The sequence below is a fragment of the Leopardus geoffroyi genome, chromosome A2, assembly GCF_018350155.1.
Source record: "Leopardus geoffroyi isolate Oge1 chromosome A2, O.geoffroyi_Oge1_pat1.0, whole genome shotgun sequence".
In the NCBI taxonomy this organism is placed as follows: domain Eukaryota; kingdom Metazoa; phylum Chordata; class Mammalia; order Carnivora; family Felidae; genus Leopardus; species Leopardus geoffroyi.
Window position 1 is genome coordinate 155,378,950 of NC_059331.1, and position 27,536 is coordinate 155,406,485.

Sequence of the window (27,536 nt, forward strand, 5' to 3'; positions counted from 1 at the left end):
AAAAGGCCACATATACCAAGTGCTGGCAAGAACACACAGCAACTAGAACCCTTACACTCTGCTGGCAGGAATGTAAAATGGTAAAACCACTTTGGAAGAGACTGCCAGTTTCTTAAAAAGATAAACACACACCTACCACATGACACAGACATTCTACTTTGAGGTATTTATCCAAGGAAAATGAAAGCATATGTTCTTATAAGGATTTATACACAAATGTTCACAGGGGCTTTGTCTGTAATAACCAAAAACTGAAAACAACCCAAACGTTCAACAACAGCTGAAAAGATAAACAAATGGTGATACAATAGGTTACTACTTGGCTAAAAAAAGGAATGAACTATCGATACACACGATATGAATGAACCTCAGAATAATTACATTGAATGAAAGCAATCAAGAAACTATATACTGTATGATTCTATTTATATAAAATTTTAGAAAATGCAAAGTAATCTAAAGTGACAGAAAGCAGATCAACAATTGCCTGGAGACAGCAATGGGAGGGAGGGAGAAGGTAGCAGGAGTGGTGGAGGAGAGGACTTTAACAAAACAGCAAGAGGAAACTCTTGGGGGTGATGGATATGTCCATTTTCTTAACTGTGGTGGTGGTGGTGGTTTTAAGGACGTATGCATGCCAAAACTCATCAAATGGTACATCTTAAATCTGTGCAGCTTATTATATACCTTAATAAAGCCATTAAAAAAAAAAATAGGTAAACCAAGAATCTAGTGGAAGGGAACCTAGCTACCACAATGGTCCAGGATAGGGGTGCCTGGGTGGCTCAGTTGGTTAAGCAGCTGACTTCAGCTCAGATCACACATGCGAGTTCGAATCTTGCATCAGAGTCTCTGCTTTAGCACAGAGCGCACTTCAGATCCTCTGTCCATCCCCACTCCCCTCTCTGCTTCTCCTTCTACCCCCGCACCCGACTCCTACGTGCATGTGTGTGTGTGTGTGCACATGCGTGTTCTCTGTCTCTCTCTCTCTCAAAAATAAACAAACATTTAAAAAATAATAAAACGGGCTCCTGGGTGGCTCAGCCAGTTAAGCATCCAACTTCAGCTCAGGTCATGATCTCACGGTCTGTGAGTTCGAGCCCCACGTCGGGCTCTGTGCTGACAGCTCAGAGCCTGGAGCCTGCTTCAGATTCTGTGTCTCCCTCTCTCCCTGACCCTCCCCTGTTCATGCTCTGTCTCTCTCTCTGTCTCAAAAATAAATAAACATTAAAAAAAAAAGTTAAAAAATTAAAAATTAATTAATTAAAATAAAAAATAATAAAACATACAAAATCTAGCAAGAGGGTCCTGGAGGAAAGAGTCAGGTCAGCCTCTGAACAACACTGGCTAACTAAAGACATGATTTTAGAAGAAACCAGTTGAAAAAGAACTGCTTTAAATTGTCATAGTTTTAATGGTACTTTGTGGTTTATTGCTGTGTTTTAGAGGAAACCTCACTGGGCCTTAAGGAGCACATCATCAATTTCACTTACTAGTATTACTTCTTTAAAAACAAATTGTCATGGGGCGCCTGGGTGGCGCAGTCGGTTAAGCGTCCGACTTCAGCCAGGTCACGATCTCGCGGTCCGTGCGTTCAAGCCCCGCGTCAGGCTCTGGGCTGATGGCTCAGAGCCTGGAGCCTGTTTCCGATTCTGTGTCTCCCTCTCTCTCTGCCCCTCCCCCGTTCATGCTCTGTCTCTCTCTGTCCCAAAAATAAATAAACGTTGAAAAAAAAAAATTAAAAAAAAAAATTAAAATAAAAACAAATTGTCCAATGTTCAAAAATGAACAATAATGGCTCAAGTTTTTTTTCTTTGTGATTGATCCATAGAAATAATGGAATGGCCAACCTGTCCAGGCACTGCTTTCAAACACCCAGTGTCATCCAATTTATAAAAGCTCAGGTAAGGAGTGCCTGGGTAGCTCAATTAAGTGTTCAGACTCTTGATTTTGGCTCAGGTCATGATCTCAAGGTTCATGAAATGAAGTCCACACCAGGCTCTGTGCTAACAGCATAGAGCCTACTTGGGATTCTCTCTCTGCCCCTCCCACACACTTTCTCTCTCTCTCTCTCTCTCTGTCTCTCTCTCTCTCTCTCAAAATAAATAAATAAACATTTTGGAGGGTGCCTGGATGGCTCAGTCAGTTAAGCGTCTGACTCTTGGTTTCAGCTCAAGTCATGATTTCATGGCTTCGTGGATTCAAACTCCACATCAGGCTCTGTGCAGGCAGTGCAGAGCCTGCTTGGGATTCTCTCTCTCCCTTTGTCTCTGCCCCTCTCCCACTTGTGCTGTCTCTCTCAAAATAAATAAATTTAAAAAAAAAATGTTTTTAAATGAGTAAAAATTAAAAAAAATAAAAGCTCAAGTAAGAATGATCTCAAAATGATGTGTGTCAAAGTGATTATCTTTGGGGCACCCGGGTGGCTCAGTTAAGCATCTGACTCTTGATTTGGGCTCGGGTGTTGATCTCGTAATTCATGAGATCGAGTCTCCACATCAGCTGCTGGCAGCACAGAGCCTGCTTGGGATTCTCTCCCTCTATCAGCCCCTCTACCCTCCTCTCTCTTTCAAAATAAAAAAATAAACTAAAAAAAGATTATCTTGGGACACCTGAGTGGCTCAGTCGGTTGAGCATCTGACCTCAGCTCAGGTCATGATCTCACGGTTCGTGGGTCCGAGCCCCGTGTCAGGCTCTGTGCTGACAGCTCAGAGCCTGAGCCTGCTTCGGATTCTGTGTCTCCCTCTCTCTCTCTGCCCCTCCCCTGCTTGCACTCTGTCGGTTTCTCTCAAAAATAAACATTTAAAAAAAGAAAAAAAGAAAATGTGCTGGGGGATGGGGGAGAGACTGGATGGCTCAGTTGGTTGAGCATCTGACTCTCAATTTCAGCTCAGGTCATGATCCCAGGGTCATGGGATTGAGCCCCACGTAGAAATCTCCCCACCCCCACTCTCTCAAAAATAAACAAACATTATTTATTTAAGAATAAAAAGGAAAGGGGCTCACGGGGCTAGGCCACCCCTCAAGTCCACACCATTTCCGACACGCTCCAATGTGAAACCTCTCAACTATTCTTTCTAAAATAGAGGGAAGGCACGGGAAGGATCAAAAAGATCAAGTTGACTGATGACAGGTGTGAATAATCTGATATTAAAACCACTTAAAAAGAGAAATTAAAGACAAGGGGAGTGGCATACCCCGCTTTCCCAAACCAGTTGCCCATAACTGCAACCACACAGGGCCAACCGGTAGACTGCAGCAGGCCATTCCCAATCCACAGACAGCAGTAGAGGCCCTTGTTGTAGAAATGCAGCCATTCTGTGACAGGGCCAAAGACGAACACCTATGAGGAAGGGAAGAAAAAGGGACACATGACATCCACACGGACACCTAGAGGACACCTAACTGCCTACCATGCTTATGTTTCTGCGTGAAGAGACACACTCAAGGGTCCCGGGCCTAAGAGACACGCGGCTGACTCTCCAGAGGCTCCTGCTCAGAGCAGCACCGAGCAAGACAAACACACCAAACTGCCGCCACTGACGAAAGACGTCAAACAACACAAAGCTCCCTGACGACCACCCCCCAGCTCAACGTGGATCTTCTGCTCTAAAAAGTTCAATCCTCATTGTTCGACCCCATCATACAGCTCTCGTTTTCTCATCCTCAGGCCCATGTGTGTGGAGGACAACTGTAAGGACCGAGTTTGTGGATATAAGGTCAGTCAGCTCAGGGCCACGCACACCGTGGGGCCCAGGACACACAAGCATCATTATTACTGCAGCTGTCGAGAGAACCGGTGGAAGCTGTGATCGGCTCGGTAATTCGTAAGCGTTCGCCAAGCAACTGCTTTTTGTAGGCATTTTGCTCAAGTGAACATTTTGTCTGCAGTTGAAATTTCTTTGGGCAATATTCTGCATGGGTTAAAAAATGGAGGGGCGCCTCGGTGGCGCAGTCGGTTAAGCGTCCGACTTCAGCCAGGTCACGATCTCACGGTCCGTGCGTTCGAGCCCCGCGTCAGGCTCTGGGCTGATGGCTCAGAGCCTGGAGCCTGTTTCCGATTCTGTGTCTCCCTCTCTCTCTGCCCCTCCCCCGTTCATGCTCTGTCTCTCTCTGTCCCAAAAAAAATAAATAAACGTTGAAAAAAAATATATATATTAAAAAAAAAAAAAAATGGAATGCACCATACTATATGTTTCCATTCTGGAATAAGCAAAAGTATAAGGAGAGAAAAACGGTCAGTGGTTGCTGACCAGAGCCTGGGGGAGGAGGGAAGAATGGCAGTGACACAACTGGACTCGTTTGTTGAAACTTGGAACCACACACCAAGAAGGGTGAGTTCATGCACATACTTCAATTTTTCAAATAATGTAAAAAAACAAAACAAAATGTACACAGGTTTTAAAATAAGATGTATACGTGGGTAGGCAAGCTACGAATGAATGAAGTGTTTCAATCTCTCAAGTGGCAGATATTGGAAAATAATCATAAAATAGGGTCTAATTGAAATCCATGCTTTCATTCAACCAATAAAAATTCCTCACTAGGAGCTAGGAAACAAACAAACAAAAAAGATGCATCAAATGTGGATCTTGACCTCTAGAGCACTAAATTAGCTAGGCGTTGTTCCCCAGGCCTCGCACATAGAATCTCGCAAGAGCCTCCCTATCAGCCCTGTGGGGAGGTACGCAATGAGGCTGAAGCAAGAGCAATGGCAGCTGGGAGATGGCGGAAGAAGAAGTGACACCCAGGTAGTCCAGGTCTCGGGAAATCTGTGACCTCAACCATCATGCTGCAGACCCCCAGGGAAAGCAAGACTGATACAGAAATCAGCAGCCTAAGCAGCAGACAACGTAAGTGCTACGGCAGGGGAGCCCGGAAGAGGAAGCGATCCCTTTCAGGAATGAAGGAGGTCAGGAGAGTAAGGCATTATGAAAGAAGTGCCATAGTCACTTGCAGGAGACCCTGAGTTAGACTATGGAGAGCTAACTGAACAGGGAGCCATTGGAGGCAGGAAGAAGAGCGAGAGAAAAGAGAGTGAGGCAGAAAGACACAGGCTGTGTTAGGACCATGGGAAAAAGTATGGCCAGATCAAAGTGGTGAAGTGTAGTGGTCAACACAACTACCAAGGCAGCTCAGGACCAGGTTCTTGAGAGCACTGAATGCCGTGCTATTTATGCTTGGCTTTGGTGGTGAACGAATCAGGGAAGGGGCATGATCCAAATCTCACTTTAAAAAGATTCCCCTAGGGGCGCCTGGGTGGCGCAGTCGGTTAAGCGTCCGACTTCAGCCAGGTCACGATCTCGCGGTCCGTGAGTTCAAGCCCCGCGTTGGGCTCTGGGCTGATGGCTCAGAGCCTGGAGCCTGTTTCCGATTCTGTGTCTCCCTCTCTCTCTGCCCCTCCCCGGTTCATGCTCTGTCTCTCTCTGTCCCAAAAAAAATAAATAAACGTTGAAAAAAAAGAAATTTTTTTAAAAGATTCCCCTAAGTGATGGGGCGCCTGGGTGGCTCAGTCGGTTAAGTGTCTGACTTCGGCTCAGGTCATGATCTTGCAGTTTGTGAGTTCAAGCCCCACGTCGGGCTCTGTGCTGACAGCTCGGAGCCTGGAGCCTGCTTCGGATTCTGTGTCTCCCCCTCTCTCTGCCCCTCCCATCCTCATGCTCTGTCTCTCAATAATAAATAAATGTTAAAAAAAAATAAAAATAAAAAATAAAAAGATTCCCTCAAGTTGAAAAGGCACACAAGGTACTAAAAAAATGGAAGATTAATTCTATTCTCCTGTTCTATGTATAGAAATAGAGAGAGGACTTGGATTCCAAAATACCTGACCAAGATGATAATATTGATGATGTCGATAATGATAACACTAATACCTTTTCAACTTACCACTAGTGCAGAAGAACACATGCCAAACGACAGAACCCATCGCAAATTAAGCCGATCTCCAACAATTCCACTGATGAAAAGGCCCTAAAAATAAAGCATGTTTATTTTACAGCTCTGAGTAATGACACAACATGAAAAACAGGAAGATACAATGCGATGCAGGTGAGGGAAACAAAACACTGACGACTCAAAATTAAACTTCGTTCATAAGCCCAGACTAGCTGTCTCCATCGGTTTCACACACGTTTCGTGAAATGACAGTGGGTTTCTGCACATTACACTGTAAATAAACTCACGTACCCAAATACTACAATCCAGTGTAAACTCTGGTTCTACCACAAGTGGATCCCCATCACTGCCTAAAAAGGAGACTGGAAAACCAAAAACAAAACAAAGCAAAAATGCTAATGAAACAAGCACACAAAAATATTTCATTTTCTAGAACAGATTAACTCCTAAGGATCAGCGATGTGCATTCCCACAGGGGCTGCACTTAGCCATTTGCATTCTGAAATCAAGATGTGTCACAACACATCCTGCACAACAGAAGCTTCTGGGGCACAAGCACTGCCTGTTTAATCTGACCCTTGAGCTTCATGACTTCACGAGGCAGGGAGTGTAGGGACACAAAGCCAATAATTAGTTGAAGATAAGTACAAACGTTCTGCCTCCTGCTCTCCTCCCACTGAGCGGCAAGAATCAAACTCCGGTGGTCACGGCCGCAAGGCAGACTAAGGAGCCAAGGGCAATACACTGGGTTTCTTCCATTAATATGAATAAATGTCTTGACTGAAAACCTAAATCCAGGTATAGGTGTTTCTGATACACCGACTGTATCTACACTAGAGAAAACAGACGGTATGTCTCATCATCGACCTGTCGCTATTTCAAAAGAAACACCTGTAAGCTTCAGATTCTATGTTCTGTAGCTGCCACTCACACGTCTTATGCTACAGACAGTAAAGGGGGTGAAGAAAATCTCTCAATGTTTCAGATGAGGGAACCAATTTATTCTGTGCTATTCCAAATACCTACATGATGCCTGAAGTGCCAGAAGGACATGCGGCTCGATATAAAGAAGCATGATCACTGACTGCTCGTGGCCCCTTTATCTCCTAAACCTACTGAATCCTAGTGACAGGTATGATCACAACTCTAGAGAAGAGGAAACTAAAGATCAAAAAAAGGGTTAAATTCCATTTGGAAACCAAATATGACACAGCCAGTTGACTGTGGTAGAGGTGGTCTTTGCACTGGACGATGCTGCTTCTTAACATACACCGTAAAGGCTCAGTGACAAGCACTCCAGGGAGTGCTCCACCCACAGGGGTGCTCCACCCACAGGGGGTGCTCCACCTAAAGCTGAATGACCATGTTATTGGGATTTCCTACTCAAAATGCCCAGGGTGAAGAGTTAGGCTAATTGATCCACGATCTGCTCCAACTGTTTCTACTACTACAGGCTTCCTCTTTGAAGAAAAGATATTCCAATAATTGCCCAAAGAAACACTCAGAGATTACTCTGGGACTTTCACTTGGTGTTTCACATCCCCTGGATATTCGCAATCAAAGGCTTTTTTATAACTGGACACATTTGCAAGAGACGAAATCAGACCCTGGGAGAAAAGCGCGGACGGCTCACAGTATGCTCCCTGCGGCCTGAACTCAGCCGCCACCACACAGCTCCCGCAACCAGAGATCCCAGCTGCCCGATCCAAGACCACTACCTTGGACAGAGAATTAGCGCCTGCCATGCTGGTATGGCTCCCAGGACACCACCATCTCTCGGTTCTCCCCCTTTACTGCTGCACCTCTGCCCCACGTGCCCATTCTTCACGTCCCCTGCCTCGAGATAACAGAAGCCCCATGGCTTAGTTGTCGCACCTCTTCTTTATCCTCACCTGCTCCTTGGATGATTCCATCCAGTCTCCTAACTGAAAATTATCTAGATGCCAAAGACTCTGAAATCTGTACCACTAGGCTGAGCCTCTACCTTGAACTCGAGACTCACATCATCAAATGTCTACTCTTCATCCTTTGGGCAATAATAGGTATGTCACATGTAACCTGTCTAAAAGAGACTGCCCCCAAAGCCTACCCCTCCCACCGTCCTCCACTCTGCTATGATACTTCTACCCTAGAGTTGTTCTCGACACCTCTCTTTCTCTTATATTCCACACGCAACAGGAAAAAGAATTATTGATTCTACCTTCAGAACACAGGTACAATCTACCTCTTCCCACCTCTGCTACCCCACCCTGGATCTGAGACATCATCATCCTTCACCTCAAAACCGGAATAGCCTAACCTGTCTCCCTGTTTCTGCCTTTGCCCTTGGTTCAGTCACCCAGGGCGGCAAGTGCACCTGTACAAACATGGGGCAGATCCCAGCACTCGTCTGCGCAAAACCTTCCATGGCTCCCATCTCACTCAACGTTAAAGTCAAAGCCCCAACAAAGGGACCAAAGCCCTAAAGGTCTGAGCCCCATACCTTCTCTGGCCTCACTTCCTGTCTCTCTGTTCTAATCACCCAGACCTCATTCACATCAGGTCTTGGCTCAAATACAGCCTCCCACCCGAGGTCTTCCCCAGCCATCCTACCTAAATTACAACTCCCACCCGGGGCTATGTATTCCCCTTTCCCTGCTTTATTCTTCTCCACAGCACCTATCACCTTCACCCATCCTCTTTATTTGCTTATGTACAGCGCTGTGTTACTGTTGGTCCTCCTTAGCTCCCACCCAAGAATGTAAGCTTTATAAAGCTAGGGATTTTTCCTGTGTTGCTCACTGATGAACTCCCACAGACTAGAAGAGTATCTGGCACATGATAGGTTCTCAGTAAATATTTGTCAGATGGATGAAAATGAATGAATGGCTGGGTAGATGGATGGGAAGGACACAAAATATAAACTGCAGCAAAACTGAACTCTCCTGGGTCAGGAAATTCTAGAATCCCTTAAACACTTGATAAGTGTGCAGTCATTTCCATATACATCTTTCCTCAACCTAAAACCCTCAAATTCTAAAACTTACCACAGCATAAGAGAAGAGGAAAATGGTGTCCAGCGTTCCAAGGAAAAGAGTGGCCTCCTCTGCACTGGGGAACAAATGGTTGCTGCTCCAGATCTACAACAACACAAGAGCCAGGTCAGTCCCCACTGGTACCTGTCAGTCCTTCTCTCTCTCAAAGCACCTGCCACCTACGGCCTCTGCCCGCCCTCACAGAGCCCTGGGGAGGTTGCACAGAGGAAATCAGCACTCTGTAGATAAGGAAACACACACGAGAGGGTTTGCAAGGTCAAAGCTATTTGCACAATACGAAAATGTGAGCTGCTTTTTTTCTTCTTTTGCACTGACGGCGCGTATGCAGCAGTGGGTAAAACTCCTCGTGGCTCAGCATGAGTCAAGGCCGTTACGCCAGACCCTATTATTAATCGTATATTCTTTTTTTTTTTTTTTTTAATTTTTTTTTTTCAACATTTATTTATTTTTTTTGGGGACAGAGAGAGACAGAGCATGAACGGGGGAGGGGCAGAGAGAGAGGGAGACACAGAATCGGAAACAGGCTCCAGGCTCTGAGCCATCAGCCCAGAGCCTGACACGGGGCTCGCACTCACGGACCGTGAGATCGTGACCTGGCTGAAGTCGGACGCTTAACCGACTGCGCCACCCAGGCGCCCCAATCGTATATTCTTTATGGCCATGCTCACAGTTAAAAAAACAAAAAAACAAAAACAGGCCAATTTCACTTAAGAATGTCCTTGGTACATGCCAGATGCTCAAATATTTGGCGAGAAGCAAAAAGTATTAAATTTATTAAATCTGGCCCTCAAGTCCGCTTATCTCTAATATTCTGTGTGCCAGTGCTCGGCACATCCAGGCACCATGGCTGTTCCGAGGAAGAGCACACGTGCAGCATGTGAAGTACGAGCCACAATACGGTTTTTTTACTTGGAAGAATGACTGACAGAGGAGCCACAGTTATTCAGATTCGGGTATTTGGCAGATATGTCCTCAAAAAAGAACGAAATGATCCTGTCACTTCAAAATCCATTCAAAGTACAAGACAGACAAATGGATCTTAATATAAGTGTACAAAAAGCTAATCGATACAGTTTCAGATTCCACATGGCAACTAACCTTTAAGAAATTGCCACTTGTCAAATTCTGGTGTACTATCAAAGACACATGCCCACAATCAGCTGAAAAAGCTCTTAAAGTACTTCTCCCCTTTCCACTGTGTATCTGTGAAAGGCCAAATTCTCTTCGAACAGTTCAAAGGATCAGATGGCAAGAGACTGAATTCAGAAGCAGACTGAAAATCTACTATCTTCTATTAAGCCACATGTGAGATTTGCAAAAATGTAAATCAGTGTCATTCTCCTCATGAAGTGATTTTTTGTCTTGAAAACTCATTTTTTATAAAATGTCATTTATGTTAACACATTATGGGTTTACTTAATTCATTTAAAAAATAACTAAAAAAGAGATGAGATGGTTTTTTTTCCAATTTCTCAGGTTTTTAAAAAAATTTTTCAATGTTTATTTATTTTTGTGAGATAGAGAGAGAAAGAAAGAGAGGGAGACACAGAATCCGAAACAGGCTCCAGGCTCCAAGCTGTCAGCACAGAGCCCGACACGGGGCTCGAACTCACAGACTGCGAGATCATGACCTGAGCTGCAGTGGGGTACTTAACTGAACCACCCAGGCGCCCCTCAATTTCTCAGTTTTAATTTCTAAAACAGTTTTAATTTCTAAAATATCTATAAATGTAAACCCACAGAACCAAAAACTCTTTGGGGTCCTCAACCCAAAAACTGAGAGAACTCCTAGAATAAATGATTTCTGAGATGGGTTGTTACAGGAAAGAAATTCTGACTTTAGAATATTAAAGAGAAAAATCACAATCAGCAATAAAGAAAAAAAAATGTTTAACAGAAAGTAAAATCCCCAAATTATAAAAGAATGCATAAAGTGTGATTCTAAAGGATTGGGACTTATTTCTGTGTGGCTTCAGGCGTCAGTCTTGCTCCTTTAACAACACCTCACACGCTGTCACCGTAGAGAAAAGAGCAGCCCACACAATGATCGATCGGTATTTCCATGCACTAAGTGGGGCCCTAAAGTTCCCCAATTCGAGTCATTTTGCCTCAGGCCACAATCTTCCGCCCTGATGCTCATTAGGACCCAGGACCAAGCCCTGTTGGGCACACATCAATGTGAGCTAGAGACGGTGGCCTCAAACAGCTGCCCCAAGTTTCAGGAGTCCTTCTTTACTCTCTCAAGAGGTCACCAAAACTCCCTGCAGGTGTGGCTTTCACAAGAACGGACAGATTTCAAATAGCTTTCTTTTGCTTTACTACCAGAATTCAGCTGACATATACTTTTGATGGTCTACTTAACAAGTGGAAAACAGGGGCGCCTGGGTGGCGCAGTCGGTTAAGCGTCCGACTTCAGCCAGGTCACGATCTCGCGGTCCGTGAGTTCGAGCCCCGCGTCGGGCTCTGGGCTGATGGCTCAGAGCCTGGAGCCTGTTTCCGATTCTGTGTCTCCCTCTCTCTCTGCCCCTCCCCCATTCATGCTCTGTCTCTCTCTGTCCCAAAAATAAATAAACGTTGAAAAAAAAAAAAGTAAAAAAAAAAAAAAAAAAACAAGTGGAAAACAAAAAGAAACAAAAAACAAAAAACAAAATAGTACTAACAGAAAGATACAGAAAATAGGGTAAGAGAACAAGCCTAGTAAAGAAAGTTCCCTTCAACAACAGAAGTCAGACAGACTTGTCAGAAGGATGCATACTAGTGAGAAATGGTCCATGCATACAGAGCAAATCACCCAGTGTTTAATGAAATGACTTGCACACGGTGAAATCCCATGCACTGCAGTGGTGTAGCTGAGCTGGCCTGCATGCACATACAATTAACATGGGAACCCCCACCCCCCTCCCCCGGCCCGTATGCATGTCGGGTTGTCGCGTGTTGTGGGGGGGAGGGGCTGTACTAAGCACCGAGGCACTTCCTGGAAGCATGAAATTGTGTGCGTGGGGGTTTCCTAAGTAAGAATGTTTAGCACAGAGTGAGGGCGAGGCATGGGGTGGGGAACTACTGACAAGAGCTTCCTGAAGTGGTGCACAGAGAATGAGTTAAAGCTGACTTCCGTTCTGGGGTCTGCTCTCTGACCACAGTGAGTGGTATTGCTTTCCGGGAGATTCTGCTGGGGAAGAGCAGCTGTGGATGAGCTTGAGACAGAGTGTTGAGGACACCCTGAATCCCGCTACCCTCTCCTGGACAGCTTAGACTCAATCACACTGCTCTCATGGAAGGACTGTACTGTCTGGGGAGGTAAGGCTTTTTAATTTAATAGAACAAAATCTTGCTTACAATTTTCAGTCAAGTTGTCCTCAAATATTAAATTTAACCATTACCTCCTTGCTATCTCTAAACACAGATTTTATGTTCTGTTCCCTATTTTCAGTGTTCATCCATATCAGCGGGATCCATGATAAATTATCAGGTGAAGAGACTGTGTGTGCTTAATTCTTTTTGTAAAGCATCTAAGATAGCTATGCATTAAAATGAAAACTATAATAAGTAATTTTTGATGATGCTGTTCAGGACACTTAAATGTTTAATGCTATGTTAGCAAACTATTTTTCAGAATAATTTTACATAAACCCCTGGTTCTTTTTTTTTTTTTTTTTTTTTTTTTAGTTTATTTATTTTGAGAGAGAGAGAGAGAGCATGAATGAGCAGAGGAGGGGCAGAGAGAGAGAGAGAGAGAGAGAAAGAGAGAAAGAGAGAGAGGGAGGGAGAATCCCAAGCAGGCTCCATGCTGTCAGTGCAAAGCCCGACGCGGGACATGATCTTATGAAACATGAGATCATGACCTAAGCTAAAATCAAGAGTCAGACGCTTAACCCACTGAGCCACTCCGGCGCCCCATAAACTTCTGGTTCTAAGAACTCTTCCCACTTCAGACAAGAAAGCAAGTCTCAAATGGAGGCTAGCGCTGACAGTTACAGACACAGAAGCACAGGAAGAGTGAAAAGTACATATCACCCCAGCTGTTCCACTCCCAGCAATAGACTTAGAAAAGAAAAGAAAAGAAAAAAACCCAGACCTTAAAGTGTAAAGAAAGGAATGGAAGGTCAGCACTGCTCTCCACGACAGCAGAGACGGAAATACAAAGATCTCCAGGGTAAGTCTGAACGTGACTTCTATATAACCAACCCACCCAAAGTACTTAACCCACAGTTCTGAAAAACCAGAATGGTGAAATCTATTTTAGCAGCAATTAGAGTAAGTAAATAAATAAACACCTAAGCAGAAAAGTTAATACAAGTCCCACAAGAGCTAATAATGTTAACATGGTTACTGGCAATAAAGAGTTAACAAAGCAGGCCTGAGACTGCTCTCAAAAACGCCTACTTGTGAGTTTGGACCCTGGCTGGCACCTGAGAACTTGGATTTTGGGAGTGTTCCCATCCTTTCCTACTAAGAGTGGTTCACTGTACCTAAACTGTTTGTACAAACAATGTGGTTTATACTGAACCTTTCCTCTAGGCGTCTGGAATTTTTGTACATGTCAGGCACAAGGTGCCTATGTGACCAGTCCCAATAAAAACCCTGGGCACTGAGTCTCTAATAACCTTCCCTGGTAGACAGGTGGTCACAACCTGTTGCTGGAAGAATCACATACATCCTGTACGACCCCACTGAAAAAGTCCTCTTGGAAGCTCGCACCTGGCTTCCTCCAGAACTCAGCCTATGCTTTTCCCTTTGCTGATTTTGCTCTGTATCCTTTCAGTGTAATAATCCACAGCTATGAATATGACTATAAGCTGAGTCCTGTGAGTCCTCTTGGTGAATCATCAAACCTGGGGGTGGTCTTGGGGGCGGCCAAACTCAGTTACCTAAAAAACAAAGGCAGCCTTAGGCAGCATAACCAGAAACTTAGTGCCAAAATCAAATCCTGTTGCTCTGTATATTAATCAGACTGCACCTGCAAAATCACATTCAGCACACAGCACCACTACGCTACAGTTCAAGGAACCACGCACGTTGGCCTAAATGAGAGAAACTTAGGAAGAAAGGTCTTCTCTGAATATTCAACAGGCTGTCACGCAGCAGGAATCGACCACTACGAATGGCTCAGAAGAAAACCCAAGATCAAAATTAAACAGCAGAATACTTTTCCCTAACATAGGAAAGAACTTTCTAGAAGTATTAAAGCAGAAGGTGAGTGATCACCTTTCAAAATGACAAAGAAAGCATCTATACTGGTTGAGAGGTTAGAGCACATGACCCCTTCAAGGGCACTCCAAGGTTTGTGACAAGTCATTTGATCATTCAGATGTACTCAGGTGGGGCGCCTGGGTGGCGCAGTCGGTTAAGCGTCCGACTTCAGCCAGGTCACGATCTCGCGGTCCGTGAGTTCGAGCCCCGCGTCGGGCTCTGGGCTGATGGCTCAGAGCCTGGAGCCTGTTTCCGATTCTGTGTCTCCCTCTCTCTCTGCCCCTCCCCCGTTCATGCTCTGTCTCTCTCTGTCCCAAAAATAAATAAACGTTGAAAAAAAAAAAAAAAAATTTAGATGTACTCAGGGAGCACACAGCACTGTCAAGACTCAGTGTGAAATCTAACCCTCTATTCCTAACATCTTTCCTTTCAAAAGTTCCTGTTATGGGGCACCTGGGTGGTCAGTTGGTTGAGCGTCCGACTTCAGCTCAGGTCATGATCTCACAGCTCATGAGTTCAAGCTCCACATCCAATTCTGTGCTGACAGCTCAGAGCCTGCAGCCTGCTTCAGATTCTGTGTCTCCCTCTCTCTCTGCCCCTCCCCTGCTCATGCTCTGTCTCTCTCTGTCTCAAAAATAAATAAAAACATTTTAAAAAATTAAAAAAAAAAGAAGACATGCCAAGAATATTAATATGTATCTACAATTCCACATAAGTAGAACTCAAGGAATGTGGTAAAGAATGCATGGAGTGGGGCACCTGGGTGGCTCAGTTAGTTGAGTGTCTGTCTCCTGGTTTCAGCTCAGGTCATGATCTTGTGGTGCATGAGTTCGAGCCTCGCATCAGGCTCTGTGCCGACAGCTCTGAGCCTGGAGCCTGTTTCAGATTCCGTGTCTCCCTCTCTCTCTGCCCCTCCCCGATTCATGCTCTGTCTCTCTGTCTCTCTGTGTCTCTGTCTCTTTCTCTCCTCTCTCTCCCTCTGAAAAATAAACATGAAAACATTAAAATAATGCATGGAGTGGATTTGTATATTGAAATAGGGTATCGTAAAGAATAGCATCTCCATTCCAACTGGTCATCAAAGGATTCACTTGATCCATAATGAATTCAAAGAAGTGGATACATACTCCCTGACTTCTAGACTCTTAAGCAAGATACAAACAAATGAAACAATCACAAGGTACCTAAATACTGAGACATTAAACTATGTAACACACCGTACACAGTTCAGATGGGAGGGGGGGAGGAATTAGTGGAAGCTAGGAAAAAATTTGATAGAAAAAGTGGCATTTTAGGGGCGCCTGGCTGGCTCAGTTGGTGGAGCATGCAACTTTTGGACTCTGGGTTGCAAGTTCAAGTCCCACGTTGGGTGCAGAGATTACCTAAAAAAGAAGAAAAAGTGGCATTTTATCTTGCCACAGAGGGAAAAGCCAGATTTAGATGGGAAGGAAAAAAGAGAAAGAGCCTAAAAAAGAACATGAGCAAAATCTCAAAGGCAGAAATGAGTACAGGTGCTTGTGAAACTCAATTAAAAAACAGTCTCACCAGAACTGTGTCACTTCAAAACGGTGAGAAAGCAGCTGGATAGAACGGTAAGTAAAACAGGTCGGAGTCAGGGCAAGCTAAGAAACCAGGCAGAATAGTTTGGGTTTTATGCCATAGGAAACAGCCATTTTTCAGAGTCCTCAGCAGATGAATGAAACAAACTAGAAGAATTTCAGAGGAATTTAGGGGTGGGCATGGCTCGCTTCCTGAACCCATCCTAGCACTTTGTTCCACTTACCTCTACAGGCAATCTAATGGACTTGTTAAAAGCACTTGGGGTCCACTGCTTAGAGATACTGACTTTGACATTGCTAAAAGTTTTTCTTGATGCGTGGAGCAACGAATAACTGCAAAAGAGAAAAGAAATACAGCTGAATAGCAAAGAAAATGGCATTCAATAAAAACCCATTTGTTTTATTCAATTTTAGAATTCTTCTCTTAAAAAAAAAAAAAAAAGTTTTGCTTTATTAACTGAAACAGTCTGCCAAGCAAAAGAAAAACTTAACTGGGGGTGCCTGGGTGGCTCAGTCAGTTGAGCATCTGACTTCAGCTGAGGTCATGATCTCACAGTTCTCACAGTGAGTTTGAACCCTGCATTGGGCTCTGTGCTCTCTGTCCAGAGCCTGGAGCCTGCTCCGGACTCTCTGTCTGCCTCTCTCTCTGCCCCTCCCCCACTCACACTCTGTTTCTCAAAAAATGAATAAATGTTAAAAAAAAAATTTTTTTTTTTAAAAGAAAAACTTAACTAGTCTTCTTATATAAGTGTTCACTCCTAACTTATCCCTCCACCTAGAAGACAGATACGTGATTGATCCCAACCGACTTTAAATCATGGAGGCAGTTCTGTAAAGAATTTTAAGTCTTTAGCAACCACTGGCCCCTTGTTGTTGTACTAGCCACTCGGTAGCTTTCTCTTGAGTCCTGTCTTTTCCTCATATTGATGCCTCCCCTCATCCCCAACAAACGGCTATCCCTAAAAAAAGCATCCAAAACTACCTATCAACTGTTACACAATTAGAGAGCCATTTCCTAGTTCTGTCTTAAAACAACCAAACAAACCTATCACATCATTTGTGGTGCCTTCAATAAAGATTAACCAAAGAAAATCTACCCAGAAGAAATCATCAAAACAGCTGAGCCACAGGGTTATAAGTAACATGGCTCCTAAAACCAAACAGCCTGGTTTGTGTCATCTATGGACCACTAAAGAGAGCCACTGAGGGCCACAGAATCACAAATACTGATGATTCCTTGGTCACGCTCCTTACAATTGTCTCATACAATTTTTACTTTACTTCTCAAGGATGCACAGGGCATATCCTGAACACGTGCATCCTGTGTTCTGAAGCTCCTGGTTTTAGTAAGGAAAGAATTTCATGTTAAACCACAGTTTCTCAACCGCGGCACTACTGACATTTTGGGCCCTGAAAATTCTCCGTTGTGGGAGGCCAGCCTGTGCACCGTAGGGTCTGTAGCAGCATCCCTGGTCTCTATCCACTCCAAGTGGCACCCCTTCCCCCAGTGTGACAACCAAAAACGCCAAACATTTTGGCCAAATATGGGCAAACATTGCCCACGGGGCTACCAAAAAGTACAACAGAAAGAATAACTAGCCAGTTCATAAGCCCATGCCAACTCGTGCATTCAACACTTACCATGCAGTAAGTACCTCTCCCAAACCAACAAACAAACCAAACACACAAGAGAACAGTTTTAGCAATCCATCCACATACCTGAAGAAGGTGAGCAAGAACACAACAACGTGATGATGGCTGAATCGGGAGAACAGAGTTCCTCTTTGAAAAATATTTGGCCAGGCCATAGTCTTCCTGACCTTCCTTCTCACCTCTGACCTCAAAGTTTGGACAGTGAATTATTTACATCATTTCTTCTTTCTGGAAAGACAAAATGCATTATCAACATTACTTAAAATAGGCAGTTAGTCTAAAAACTGAATTATGTAGACTTATAACCAGTCAGCATATTATCAGGCCTTGAAAAAAAATCACATGGGCTAGCTGACACCAGAAAACTAGATTGATAACTATGTTTTATAACAAGTCCTTAAAAAGAAAAATCCTTGACAAAAGATTGCATACTAACAGAAAGAACTCTCATACAAACTGGTAAGAAAATCACTAATTCAAGGCCAGCTGGCTGGCTCAGTTGGAAGAAGGTGTGACTCTTGATCTCAGGATTGTGAGTACTTAAATAAAATCGCAGGGGTGCCTGGGTGGCTCAGAAGGTTAAGTGTCCGACTCGATTCTGGCTCAGGTCTTGACCTCACAGTCATGAGATCAAGCCCCAAGTCAGGCTCAGCATGGTGCCTGGTGCTTACTTGGGATATTCTCTCCCCACCCCTCTCTCTCTCTCTTAAAAGAATAAACTTAAAATAAAACAAAATCTTAAAGAAAAGAAAATCACTAATTCTGACAGAAAAATGAGGAAAGGAAATGAATAGACAACTCAGAAGAAATGAAATGTCTATTTAATTTATCAAATAAAAGCTCCAATTGGTCAGCAATACAAGAAATATTAATTAAGGCAAGAAAACGCTTATATAGTTAAAAAAGATTGTGCTCAATGTAGTTCAAGGTCTAATGACTCCTAAACTCTCATATACTGCTGATGGAGGTAAAATGTAGTATTACAGAAGACAATCTGGCCATAGTCATTAAGAGCTTTGACACAAAAATTCTATTTCCGGGGCACCTGGGTGGCTCAGTTGGTTGAGCAGCCAACTTCGGCTCGGGTCATGATCCCACAGTTCCTAAGTTAGAGCCCCGCGTCAGGCTCTGTGCTGACAGCTCGGAGCCTGGAGCCTGCTTTGCATTCTGTGTCTCCCTCTCTCTCTGCTCCTCCCCTGCTCACATGCTGTCTCTCAAAAATAAAGATTAAAAAAAAAAAAAATTCTATTTCCAGGGACCTATTCCTAAAGAAATACAAGATGCATTCAGCTCTATAAACAAAGGTAGCTTTCACAGTATTTCAAAGAAGCTTTTTTATGTTAAAGAAACGAACTTTGTGTCAGTCATAAGGAAATGGGTAAAGAGGCAGGTCCACTCCCATGCCCTCTGTCTCCACCGCTTTCTCTCACTTCTCCTTGGTTCTCTCTGAAAGCCGCATCCATGCTCTAATACCCAAGAATTAAGCACAGAGTAAGCATCTAAAATTTAATGTCTCCACTTATAAGTCTGCAGAGACAACCTGAATATGCAATTAAAAGAGGAATGATTAAATAAACTATGGTATATCCATATAGCTGAATATTTTATAATCATTTGACATGAAGAATTAAGGCTTTTTAGTGACATGAGAAAATGGCAAGTGAAAAAAGGAAGAAATGGGGTGCCTGGCTGGCTCAGTCAGTAAAGCGTATGACTCTTGATCTTGGGGTGGTGAGTTCAAGTCCACGTTAGGCATAGATGACTTACAAAAAAAAAAAAAGTAAGATATGACTTATAAATATCAACTCAACTCTATGTTTACATAATATTTACAAATAAATAGGGAATACACTAGCTCTCTCTGCGTTGTAGGATTATGGGTAATTTTAATTTTCTAAATGCTTTCCTAAAAAATCTACAATAAAAGTATATATTACTTTTATAAGCAGAAGGGAAAAACATCCACAGCATTGGTAAAGTCTTGTAATTCACTTGCTTATTAAGAAAAAATAAAGTGAAATTAACAAAATGACCTGTATGCTACATGTACTGCAATAGTTGAGGTAGGAGACAAACTCAAGAGCTCCCAATACTGAAATTAGCAAGTCACAGGGCTTTGCTTTCAAGGCTGTGTGCCTTGTAACTTCTATTAGACTCATGTTTTCACCAGCCACAGTTTAGGAGAGGTAGCCAAACCGTAAATGCTGACAGACCCACCAACTGGCCATTCCTGAAACTTTTGGATAAAAGGTACAAAGGTGAGGTGGTTAGACATTATAGTGTTTGACTTACTCGCTATAAGCCTCTGGACACGCCAATCTCTATGAATCGCATGTGGTAGTCTATAAAATGTCCTGTCTCTTTTGAGAGTTATAAGAGTAAAATAAACAATGAATGTAAGTAAGGTATTATTAAGATAATTATTTTAGCCACTGATCTGCCCAGGATTAATCAAGCCCACAGCAGAATGTAGCTAATTTCATTTAACCTTTCTCCCTGAAAAACGTTCACAAAATAATGAGCCGAATAGGATTTTAAAATTCCACTTACAAAATGTAATAAACTTTCTGTCTGTAATTCCAGAAAGTTACAAACCCGAGAGCTATTAGTGTTACTGCTAAATTTACCTCCATCCCCTAAATTAAACATGAAACCCAGTGGAACTCAAAGCTTTGTGTAAATTGTAGCTCTTTGAACTGAACACATACATTCACACCTCAAAACAGTATGCTGATAAGAGTTATGAAATTCAGTAATTTATCAGGTAAAATAATTCCAAAAATGTATGCTCCAACAGATTGCGATTACATTGCTTTGGCAATAATGGTTGTGTATTTCAAGGCTCTGCAGTTACATTAATAACTTTAAATGACTACCGAGCTGTTTGAGACCATCTGGATTTCATTTCTGATAAACCACCTTTTCCTTCGTTCCGTGACATGAGAGAAAAAGCTTAATAAGTACACCAGGAAAATAGTTTTAGGTAATCACCTGCTGCTGGCAGGATGCCATTTAAAATGAATACTATTATAACATCTGGTCCTAAGTAATTACAATAATTAATAATAATAATACCTTGCACTTATATTCTCTACATCACAGAAGCGATTTCTAATCATCTGTGAGCTCTGTGACCCTGGGAAAGTGCTGAGAGTTTTTGCCAAGTCTGAATCCATCAAGCACATTCTACTTTCTGAAGACCATTTTCTTTACTGCTCTAAATACAGACTGAACAAATGTCTAACATTTTCCAATTGTATGTAAATGCTGTCATAATTAATAAAACCAAAATTCATTTAAGTACTTCTAAATTCAAAGTAGTTTATCATCTAGCATTTTCTCAATGGATACTGAATATACAACTATCATATGAGAACAAGAATTAGCTTTTAAAAACAAAACTTACTAAAAATAAGATCCCTGCCATCAAAAAGGGTCCAGAATCACTGAGCCATGCTCACTCCTTTTCAAAACAAGTTCATAATCATGAACTCATCTGATTTGTGATGAAGCTTTTTTGAGCCCTAGAAGATCACGCATACAAGGTATTTTCCAGAATGAGACACTCTGCATTGTGCGATCAACGCTGAATAAAAGACATGGAACGTGTCCAGATGGAAGGTAATCTCCCCCTTATAAAACAATGCCTTGGAATATAAAGCATTCCAAAACTGTTACTTTCTATAGATGTGCAGAGCCCATTTCAACCCCACGGCAGTAAGAGTTCAGGCTGTCCTGTACCAGGAATGCTGGGGGAGACACGGACTACAAAGCGGAAGGGGGAAGGCTGGTAGGGCAGATGGCCCGCGGAAAGCATCTCGGCCCCCACGGCCACGTCCCCTGACCCAGTCCTCACCCTGCCCCAATCAGCTTCTCTGAGCTCATGCCGGGGGCTCTACTGCCCGCTGCCCCTCAGCCCTGTCACCGACTGACCTCCCGGCACTCCGCGGTCACTACAGACAGCGCTTGTCCCGCTTGTCTTCTGCCACTGCTTCGGTCTCCGTGCAATATCCTGGTGGCTCATCTATCAGTCCCCAGTCCTCTTCACCACCCATCTTTTCCTCTATAAAAACCCACAGTTTTATAGAGGTTTTCCACAATAAAAACCCCATCCAGTAACTACATCACCTCCCCCAGGCAGATTTCAAACACCATACTTTCTTCCCTTCCAGAAAACTCCTTGCTCTCCTACTTCCCACTCACCAGTCATTTTACCTCAGCAAAGCTCCCAATTCAGTCACCTCACCATTTTCCCATCATCCGTTACCCTCCTCTTGTCCTCAGTTCCTTCTTCACTAACTTAGAATCTATCCAACTCCCTTATGGGCCTTTTTTTCTTGCCTCTGTCCACCTACCCTGTACCCAAGCGGCTGCAGTTTGCCGGAGAAAAATCACACACGCAGGCTGATTTCACTTTTTAGATTCAAAACCACAAACCTCAAAGGGCATGCAACACTGCCCAGCATGACTACACTTCCCTAATGATTCTGCTCTCTCAACCTCTAAGACAATTCCACACTTCTCTCGTTAAAGCTCCAGCACCCCTCTCTCTCAACCAGCGCGACGGCTTTCTGTCGACGCCCAGAACGATGGCTCTAACTCGGACCCTCCAGAGTTCCCGACAGTCCAGACAACTGTCCATTTGCCATGCCTCAGGTACCTGAAGCAAGATGCTTCACTTCCTCCCTCAAAACTGATTCCTCCCCCAGTACCCCCCACCTCATAAATGATACTACCATTCCCCCAAGTCGCCCAAGGTAACCAGGACTTATCCTTCATTTTTCCTTTTCTCTCTCTCAGCTTCCACAACCAACCCATCACTAATTACCTCCAAAATACATCCCAAAGTATTCCTCCTCTCTCCATCCCCACTGCCACCACCAAGATTAGCCACCCATCCCCCACCAAGCCTACCCCTAAAGCCTTCTGCAGGGTTTCACCATTTCTATGTCTACCCTGCCCCCAACTCATTCTACACACATCGGCCAGAAATATATCTTAAGACATAAACCAGCTCCCACCCTCTGCTTAAAACACACTGATAGCTTCCCAAGACTCAGATAAAAATACAAAACAATTTGCCATGCCCTTCAAAGCCTGAATACCCCAGTCCTCTGTAGTAAAATTGGAAGGTTAAGGGGAGGAGAGCAGTGAACTGGACAGCTGTGGTCTGCAAAAGGAGGCTAGGGATAAAGGAGGTGACTGCCTGAGCAATGCCTTTTGAGAGAGTGGGTGTTTCTTTTTTAACTGTTTTATTGATTGTCAATAGGTCATGCATGCATAAGGCAGAAAATTCAAAAGACATCGAAGGGGCACCATGGAGTGACGTCTCCCTCTCTGATCTCATCACCCCGTGCCCTTACAGGTTTCTTTGCATCCCTGCAGAATCCATGCCTGTGCATCCACTCCAGGCATAGCTCCTCACTCACACATACACAAAGGAGCATACGACACACTATTCTGCACCGTTTCCTTTTCTTCACTTATCAGAGGTGGGAGATCTGCCCCTATCTGCACCTACAGGGTCACCACATTCCAATCTCCCACCGGACATCTGGGTGGTTCCCCATCCTTTGCCACCACGAAGCTAGCCACACTTCGACACAGCAAGGAGCTAGCCCATTTCCTTCCTCCCCACCCTCGCCAGTACCACACCTCCACACTCGCTATAACGTCCCCACACCGAATTCTTTTCTTGTCCCTGAGCCCTTCCTTGCTTGGGGTCTTTGCATTTGCTGTTCTGCTGCCTGAAATGCTTTTCTGCTGGTTCTTTGCGAATGGTTTGCTCTTTCCTTTTCTTGGCTCATCCTCAAATCATCTCCCTCAGTGGTGTGCCCTGATCGCCCCGTCTACAATGGCCGGGGCCGTTACTCAGTTACCTGTCTCCTCTCTGTCTCTGCTTCTTCCTTTCATAGCATTGTTCCCAATCAAATTATCTGGTTTAACGGTTTACGTGTGTGTTGTTCAGTTGTAAGCTCCACAAAAGAACGGCCTCATCTGTCTTCAGTCCATGGCTACATCTCTGGCCCCTAGTAGAGCATTTAGAATGATCCATAAAGATTTTGTGCACGAATGAATTCTTTGACCATAACCAACACCGAATACTCTCAAAGCACCAGGCACCGTGCTAGGTACTTGCCTTGCGTTACTGTATTTAGCTCTCACATCTTATAAATAAGAAAACAGATTTTATAAAGTAGTATCTCTTAACAGAGGAAGCGAGCATTCAAACCCAGACCTGACCCTAGTCTCTATGCTGTACTATATAAGAAAAAAGGCTAAAATATCTGAAGTTGGGTAAAACACAGCAATTAGAAATAATCTCACCTTAAGCTCAGAAGTATAAATCCTGTATGGGGACAAAAAAAAACCCACCTATTAGTAATAGTGGTTACACTATTACTATACTCAAATGAGAAGGACATTAGATGGGCAATTACTTCACTCTTCAGACTTCAGTTTTTACATTTGCAAAGTAAAAAGATGGTGTGTACTAAAACAGAAAAAGGTAGCTGGAAGAGTAATGAATGCATAGCTGAGTTCAATTATTTTGACAGTATTGTGTGTGTTGTAATTTCGCACCTCGACGTTTGACACAAGTAACTTTTTCATCCCACATCATCCCATTTGAAGCCATTTATCTGTACCACACGAATCCTTTCACTCAAAACTCAAGCCTTCTGTAATTTTTGTCTCTTCTTAAATTGTTTCATTACCACAGATGTAAAGTACCTAGCACTTCCTGTAAAATTCTCTTGTCTTATTCCAGGCTTCCTAAAACTACATTCTTCCTACCCATTGTAAACATATTCCAAAGACAACTAGTTTTCAAGATAAAAACCTTTCCCTCTCGGTGTGCCTGGCTGGCATGTGACTCTTGATCTTGGGGTCTGGGGTCGAGTTCCACATTAAGGGGTAGACTGTACTTAAAACAAAACAAAAACAAAAAACCAAACAACAACAACAACAACCTTCCTTCTCCTAAACAAAAGACTCATATGCCAGTTAATGGTTACTGCTGCGACATTTCATTTTATCAGTGGACAAAACAGAATCTTCGATAATACACTTGATTCTGACATCTAGAAAGAAACAACACGTTGCACCGACTTTAATTTTATAAAATTACTGTTTCAGGGTCATTTTCTAATGAAAATGAAAGGCCGAGGTGCCTGGGTGGCTCAGTCCATTAAGCGTCCGACTTCAGCTCAGGTCATGATCTCACAGTTCATGAGTTCAAGCCCCGCATCCGGCTCTGAGTGGACAGTGTGGGGCCTGCTTAGGATTCTCTCTCTCCTCTCTCTCTGCCCCTCCTCCACTTGTGTTCTCTCTCTCTCTCTCAAAATAAACAAACTTAAAAAAAGAAAAGAATTAAATGAGATAATTTTAGAGAGTTCCTAATATAGGAACATCCAACAAATGGCAAAGAAATAATTCAGCACCAAGACACTGAAGAAAGGCGGCAATTGGGATTCAGATTTCACTCACCCCAGGAACATACTCTTCTCCCTACAAGCATTCAGTCACAAGTTACCATGAGATCATCTACAATCTTATACTTCAGGAAACGCCAAAAGCCCTGTAGCCACGTTCCCATTATCCCCTGTCAAAAGTGAGAATAAACAGACCACATTCTGCAAATAAGAATCCTGAGAGAATGACGAATACGCAATGTGACCAAATTCCTTGACTGAGGCCACAGCAGTTAGCAGCATACAAAACCCAGCTATTCCACTAAGACCCTCCCTCTTTGGCCTCGGTGCACCTTTTCCAAAAGCCTGCCTTCCTTCGCAGCCTACTTGAAAAGCATCCCTTCACCCGGTCTAAACTGCAGCCCTTTTCCGGGACAAGAGCCCTCGTGGCGCGCGGCCGGGCCCTACTCCCCGCGGGGGCCCTCCCGGATCCTCCCGCTCTCCTGCCGCTGGGGTCCTCGCCGGCCCCACCCGGCCCCGCACTCCCGAGACCGAGGAGCCGGGCCCGGGCCGGAGGGGAGCGGCGGCCCGCCCGGCCCTCGGCGCCACACCCACCGGCCGCCCCCACCCGCACCCGCACCCGCACCTCCGCACCCGCACCTCCGCATCGCGCTCCCGTCCCCTGGAAGCCCCTCGGACCACCCTCGCGGGCGGCGCCCGCACACCTCGCCCGGAGCCGGGCGCCGGCCCCTCCTCGGTCGCGCCCCACGCGCCGCGGCTCGCGCACCCGAGACCGCGCCGTAGTCGCCGCGCTGCGGCCCACTGACCCGCTCGCTCCGCTCCGCTGCCCGCAGCCCGTCGTCTCCGCCGCCACCTCACCCGCGCCCCGGCAGCCAGGGTTTCCGGACGCTCACGTGACCCGCCCCTCCCGGGGGGCATGCTGGGAGTTGTAGTCCGACCGCGCCGCTTCACCTGCGGGACGCCTAGGTGACAGCGGAAGGGAGAGGGAAGGTTGGGGCCTCGGTGAACCTGGCTGTTGGGCTGGGGGACGGATGACGGCCAGGAGTGTCAGCTGGAAAAAGACAGTGAGAGATAATATATAATGATCTGGGCAGAATTGCTATATAGGGCATCTTTTTTTTCCAGAAAAGCTTTATTCTGTTCTTTGTTTTTATAGAAAGTAACATGCTGCTAAGTTTGCTACTGACCAGGCATCAGGGCGTAAGCTTTAGACTTTTATTTAAATTAATTAAACGCAGTGACCCATGCAGGCAGGGCCATTAATCTGCCTCTGCCATTCACCTTCTGCACTCCACCCCACCCACCCAAACAAGTAAATGATTGTTAAGATCCTGACAGCCTCAAGCCAAAATTAAAGGCCTTAAAAGGAGGCAGGACTTGGAAGTGGAACCTTCTAGTCTCCTGGGCTCTTTCACCTGTTGGGGAAATATAATTTTTTTTTTTTAATCTCCCAACCAAGAAAATTTCTCTACAAAGATAGAGAAAGAAAAGTTTTACTATTGGATAAACATTAAACCAGAATGTGATGCTCATCATGATCTAACAGATTGCAAAGACAGAAAGGAATCTCCCGCATATGCAGCCAAGCAGACACAACCTCTTACATGCATGTTCTCAAATAAGCAATCACTAGCCCTCAACTGAGAAGACCGGGACAGGAGCTTTTGTCACGTAGAGTTGGTCCAAACTTTATCATGGCAACTGGGGAGACTGCCTGAATTGGCTTATCCAAAGGAGAAACAGACTTCTCATACCTCTAGGACAAGAGATAGTGTTGCAAATTGGAGCAAGACGCCCACAGAAGTTAGGCTTTTAGCCTCCCAGAAACTAGGAAACTGGAGGACTATCGCCCTGGATGTTTGTATTTCAAGATGGCTCCCGGGTCCTGGAAAGTTTCCTGATATGAGGCTGGCAAGAGGTTACTTAGCCATTATGAATGGCTATACATCTATTTGAAAAGGACAAAGGGCAGGGTGGAGGTGGGAGTTCTTATTTCCAAGGGAGACTTAAACCTCTTATTTTTAATTTGTATTTGCCTTTACAACAAGGCAGTTGTAGTTCTGTTCCCAGTCATCTGAGAGTGTGGCTGGGAAAATGTGATATCAGGGTGAGCAAAAACAAATTGCCCCAACATTTCACTTTTATTTTTAAAAATATTTTGTGGAGGGGCTCCTGGCTGGCTCAGTTGGTGGAGTGTTCAACTCTTGATGCCGGGGTTGTGAGTTCGAGCCCTACATTGGGTGTAGAGATTACTTAAAAATAAAATCTTGGAGCGCCTGGGTGACTCAGTCGGTTAAGTGACTGACTTTGGCTCAGGTCATGATCTCACAGTTTGTGGGTTCGAGCCCTGCATCACATTCTGCGCTGACAGCTCAGAGCTTGGAGCCTGTTTCACATTCTGTGCCTCCCTCTCTCTCTCTGTCCCCCCCCCACTCACCTCTGCCTGTCGGTCTCTCCCTCTCAAAAATAAATAAACATTGAAAAAAGTTTAAATAAAATAAAATCTTAAGGGGCACCTGGCTGGCTCAGTTGGAAGAGCATGTGACTCTTGATCTTGGGGGCATGAGTTTGAGCCCCGTGTTTGGTGTAGAGATAAATAAAAAATTGTTTGTTAATCTTTAAAAAAAGAAACACACACACACACACACACACACACACACACAGGGGACCATTATTCAGCCTTTGAAAGGAATGAAATTCTGACACACGCTACAACATAGATTGTGTCCGTGGGATAGAGACACATTGAAATAAGCCAGTCACAAAAGGAC

The 27,536-nt window shown here is 44.3% G+C and overlaps 1 protein-coding gene across 15 annotated transcripts in view; it reads right to left on the reverse strand.

Moving 5' to 3' along the window:
• SLC37A3 (solute carrier family 37 member 3) overlaps positions 1-25,685 on the reverse strand; it is a 156,902-nt gene extending 131,217 nt beyond the window's left edge. For 6 of the 15 annotated variants that reach the window (XR_006716584.1, XM_045495874.1, XM_045495869.1 and 3 more), the window contains exons 1-6: positions 25,572-25,685; positions 17,399-17,560; positions 15,904-16,012; positions 8,922-9,014; positions 5,887-5,970; positions 3,198-3,343 (exon numbers count right to left, since the gene is read on the reverse strand). Coding sequence is in view for 14 of the 15 variants with exons in the window: in XM_045495874.1 (XP_045351830.1) it covers positions 3,198-3,343; positions 5,887-5,970; positions 8,922-9,014; positions 15,904-16,012; positions 17,399-17,487 (521 nt within the window). In the remaining variant the exon portion in view is untranslated. Of the gene's footprint in view, positions 1-3,197; positions 3,344-5,886; positions 5,971-8,921; positions 9,015-15,903; positions 16,013-17,398; positions 17,561-23,211; positions 23,362-25,404 lie in introns of all 15 variants that reach the window. The other 9 variants (XM_045495870.1, XM_045495864.1, XM_045495865.1 and 6 more) reach the window with 9 other exon arrangements.
• Between the last annotated feature and the right edge of the window lie 1,851 nt (positions 25,686-27,536).